The sequence below is a fragment of the Rattus norvegicus genome, chromosome X (assembly GCF_036323735.1).
Source record: "Rattus norvegicus strain BN/NHsdMcwi chromosome X, GRCr8, whole genome shotgun sequence".
Taxonomy (NCBI): domain Eukaryota; kingdom Metazoa; phylum Chordata; class Mammalia; order Rodentia; family Muridae; genus Rattus; species Rattus norvegicus.
The window spans coordinates 58,319,035-58,324,200 of NC_086039.1; the positions used below are offsets into that span (position 1 = coordinate 58,319,035).

Here is a 5,166-nt window from a genome sequence, read left to right on the forward strand (position 1 = left end):
TAGCTACATATGTAGCAGAGGATGTCCTTACTGTGCATTAATTAGAGGACAGGCCCTTGGCCCTTCGAAGGCTCAATGCCCCTGTGAAGGGGAATGCCAGGGTAGTTAGTTGGGAGGGAGAAGGTGGGTGCACAAACACTCTCATAGAGGCAGGGGGAGGAAGAAGGGATTGAGGGATTCTAGAGGGGAAATCAGGAAAGGGGATAAAATTTGAAATAGGTAAAGAAAGTATCGAATAAAAAAGTTTCATATATATATGAAGAGGTTTGAGACTGTCAATATGGCACTCAGTGTTCTCTAGGACAGGAATCCTGTCAGTTTGGATGCAGCTCAGTGTTCCTAGAATGTGTGACCTAACACAACTTCTTACCCTCTACTTCCCTTCCAATAATCAAATCATCTTTATTTTTACTCATCTAACACATATGCTAAAGACATCCTCAAAGTTCACCAAATTATAGTGAAGATGATTAAATTAGAATGTCATTCTAATGAATTAGATTCTGGCTCCTTTAATCTAGAGAAAAGAACACTGGTACAGTGAGCTATCGAAGGAATGAGATTTCATGTCTTAAAAATATTACAGAGACAATGTGTCTCAATATATCTATATTTGGGTCTAAAGATAACCCTATGTGATTAAGAGCAATTACTTTTTTTGCTGACATTTTGTTCCCAGCACCTATATCAGTAAAGTCTTAAACCTTGTATTTCTATATGGGTCAGGGCTCTGCCGCTCCATTCAGGGTACTGTGGACAGAAAACATATGGGACATAAATAAAAATATAAACATATAAGGAGGTAAATACACATTAAATAAATAAATAAATAAATAAATAGGCATTTTCTGTTCTGTGTGTTTGTTCATCTATACTGTGAGTTGGGAACACTTTCAATTACCACCTATGCTGGAGATTCTTCATGATTGGTGCATGATTCCAAACTGCCAAGAATCATTTTCTATTATAGGTTTAGTCTTTTACCACTGTGACACATCATACTTGAGGTCAGGCCCTGCTTACTATCTCTACACTGTCTGCTGATCCAATACCCAGCTTAACTAAGAACTACTTTCCACTTAGGATAGGCTTGAGGTTTTCGTAGGGCTCAAATTTCTTGTTTTTCATATGCCTCCTTTTATAAGTATCCCAAGTTCTCACACTGACCTCATGCCCTCCTTTATATTTATCTTTTATGTGTTAGATGTTGGTCTGCCATCTTAGTTAATAGTTGCTCCTGGACTCTAAAAATTAATCATATTGTCATTGTCTTCTTTTCCTTTTCCTTTCTCTTCTTCCTGTTCTTGCTCTCCAGCCTCCTCCTCCTTCTCTTCCTCCTTCTTTTCTGCTTCGCATTCTCCTTCCATGGAAATCATATCTATTTATACAGAGCAAATGCCTGGTAATTGCTTGGAAAATAAAAATGTTTGTGAAATAAAAATGAGTAAGTTAACTTTTTTATGTTATGTTCCTACATTGTTGAATAAATGAAACACATACAGATACATGAAATTAATTTTATTTTATTTTGTATAACGGATAGAACGAGTCATAAAAGTCAAGAATGTATTGTCCATGACAACAGTTTTCTCTGTTTCTTGATGTAAATGATTTAATTGCATTTTTCATATTCTAAGATAATGTCTATACCAGTATCATGTTTTCTTGTTTCATTTCAAATAAATATGGACTGTTTTCAATATTGAAATTCTTAACACTTAAACATCATGAACAATGTTGACTGTGACACATATCAGTCCCACAGTTAGAGAATGTAGCTCTCTCAGCTTTTCTAGAGTAGTGTGAAAACTTTCAAAAATGAATCTAAAGTTACCCATGTAGACTAAGACTAGAAATATGAGGTACATTATTTTCTCTCTAACACTGCCTCAGGCGCCAACTAGTTGGTTGAATATTCTCTTCAAGAGTGATAGAAAGCAGAAATTTTAGACTTCAGTGCAAATTGGAGGAGTTACTGGAATTGCCATTGGGCAGGTCACTGGCCATCAAACCAAGATTCAAAGCTACAAATTTGCCCTGCATTCTTTCTTGTTTGTCTCTCAAAGTCTCTTGATACAATGATGGGAAGGCAGTGGGAACAGTGTTATGAACCTTAGCCAGAAACTCAAGGACTCTCATTTTGCTGGTTTCACTTTGAGCCTGGGGACCCCACAAGAATTGGTGACAGGGAGAACCTTTGATGGGTACCTGACAATACTCCAGATACCCTTCTCTCACGAAACCTTAGTGATGAGCTTCTTGACATTTCCATAGATGCGGTGATTGACTCCAGAATATAGCCCCATAACACTAAGCACTTCCCAGATATAGTCCTCATTAGCACAGTTGCCATTCATAAAGATCAGACACAGCAGGATCATCAAGATGCCACTCCTGGGCTGGATTGTCTCCCCATTCAGTATTTCATCACCATTAGGCCTGATTATGCTGACAAGAGCATATCTTTGTTTGGTTGCATCAGTTTCTTTAATATCACTGCCAAAGGCCAGCACCATGACTTCAGAGGCTTTCTTAAGAATCTCAGGAAAATCATCCTCTTTTTGTAGAATTACATGCTTTAGTATTTCTTCCTTTGTTATTGGCTGCCTCATGCTATACTTTTGCAGCATGAACTGTACCAGTGAAACTGCTATTTCATCTCTCACAGTTGAAGATGAATTGCTAGTTGGGGACAGCGTCCAGAAAGTACATGACCTCTCATCATCTTGGATCTTGGCATCTTCATCAGATTTTATGCACAGAGCACTTACAGAAGCAGTGGTGTGCTGTTGAGAATTCTTACATTTGACAAGTGATTCAGCAACAGAAGAGCACTGAATATCAGCTCTACAAATGAGAGGGAAGAAAGGAGTTTTCTCTTTCTCTTCTGCTGAAATGGCCTGACCATCCTCCATAGAGTAGTCACCACTTCGGACCCAGAGCTTACTACTATGGCCATGAGGCATGATGATTCTGGTCACAGAGTGTAGCAAATAAAGCAGGTTATTCAGGCACCTAAGGATGGAACAGTAAGAAAGTATGTGCTTCTGAAGAAAGGTGAGACAAACTTGGTCTTAAAACCAATCTTTCCTGTACAACCTAATGTGAAATCAATGTTTTAAGAATGTATAGCCCTTTACCCAGGCTATCTGCCCCACAGAGAACTCATTAAAGGATATTAGAGAGGGACTATTCCTTAGATTGAGGCCTGGTAGACCTAACTAGGGCACTAGCACATCTAGATACATTAAGTAGGAAATGATCATCTGACTTTGCCCTTCAAATCATCATGCCACATCTAAATTTACATTTCCGAGTATTATGACACCAGAACTTTCCATTCGTAGCTCCTCTGAAGCTGTATCAGTGACCAAACTAAAAATGAGGTAGGGCCGTAGCTAAATACTTTTTCTTGGGGTTCCCAGAGATGCCAATAGAGGCTAAATAACAAACTGTAGTATAATATCCCACCCTCTGAAGCCTCACTCCCCAAAAGCCCCACCCAAGGGCCTCCTAATGACAAAGGTCTGTGTCTTTCTTTTGTTCTGATGTTGACAGTTCCCTCAGCTCTCACTCCATCTTATCCTCTATTTTCATAAACACAAGAAATGGTTTCCTTTGCTGACCTGAGTTCAGCAACATTAGATCAAAGTCTTCATTTACTCCTTAGAACTTCACGGAAGAGGTGAGGCAGAGGGACAGGGAGCAGGGACACGGGGGGGGGGTCAGGCTGGGATCTTCATCTTGATCACTTCAACTAAAAGAAAGCTCTGAGATGTTTCCCAATTGTAAGCCATGGATCAGATTCCAGCACTAGATACAAATGTGGCTGCTACCAGGATCAAAGGAGGAGTGGATATGGATGGGCAGGGAAGTGGAGAGGAACTTGGAGGAGTAGAGGGACGGGAAAGGATAATCATGATGTATTATATGAGAAAAGAATCCATTTTAAACAGAAGAGGGATTTTGTTCTTCTAATGAAATTTTGGTAAGAGGTTGTTTTTTTAATTATAAATAGTTTTTAAATATTTTACAAAAGCCTTTTTAATGCATATGTATGAATGGCCAAATGCCTTTTCTCCTCTAATTTATCAATGTAAAGAAATTCCATCTTGACTTTATTTTATAATATCTTCGCAATTCATTATATACTTATGAATTACTTCACTTAATAATACAAACTGATTTATAACGCATGACTCCACACATAAATGAACTTGGCTTAGGGAATCATTGTTTTTAAAGATTTATTTCATACATTTATCTGTATGAATTTATGTGTATCACATTTACATATTTACCCTCAGAGGCCAGAGGGAATAGGATTCCCTAAAACTGGAGTTATAGGCAGTTTTCAGCCAAATGATATAGATGGTAGAAAACAAATTCAGGGACATCTAAGAATAGTACACTGCTCATAACTACTGAACCATCGCTCTAACTCAGAAGACAAGATTTCTTGAAGAAACATTATTTTGTCTTTGCCTGGAGATCAATATAAGTGTTGATGTGAATTCAATAATTTTTCTTTTAATATAGTATAGAACAGTTTTCATAAGAAAACAATTTGTTTCCTTATATCTACCTTGTGAAACTGGACTACAAGTTTGACTTTTCCTAGAATATTTTAAGGAGAATAGACTGGAGTCTTGCATAGAGTCTCAGATTTGACACCAAAGTACAATCAATCAATTTTTTATGGAGAAGAAGCAGAAAAAAATGTGGAAGGGTGAATGTGATGAACATTGATTGTTAAAAAAAGCTATAAAATTTTCAAAGAATAAGTCAATAAAAGCAATTATGACAAGTAAAGCTTTAGAATTAAAAAATAGATATTTTAAATCATATGAATTATGACAAAAGTAATATCTTGCTTATTTTATGAACTATTTTAATAACTACAAGGTTTCTGTTTTAGAGAGGATGTTTTTTTAAAGAAGATGGTGACTATGCATGATTGTGAGACATTAAATAATATTTTTGAAAGATTATCTACATATTGTGTGAATTTAATCAGGATTAAATAGTGCAATCAATGTTACAAAATTATAATATTGTTTGATGAGGTTTTCAATGTACATAGTGGTAATGTTCAAAACAACCATCTTATAACGTAGGAACATCAAAGAACCTAGTAAAATACTGAAGTCTCTACAATCAAAATGA

At 36.7% G+C, this 5,166-nt stretch overlaps 1 protein-coding gene across 1 annotated transcript; it reads right to left on the reverse strand.

Moving 5' to 3' along the window:
- Window positions 1-2,234: 2,234 nt before the first annotated feature.
- Window positions 2,235-2,966, reverse strand: LOC103690860 (melanoma-associated antigen B4-like). Its single transcript, XM_008773310.1, has one exon. The coding sequence runs from the start codon at window positions 2,964-2,966 to the stop codon at window positions 2,235-2,237; it is 732 nt and encodes a 243-aa protein (XP_008771532.1).
- Between the last annotated feature and the right edge of the window lie 2,200 nt (window positions 2,967-5,166).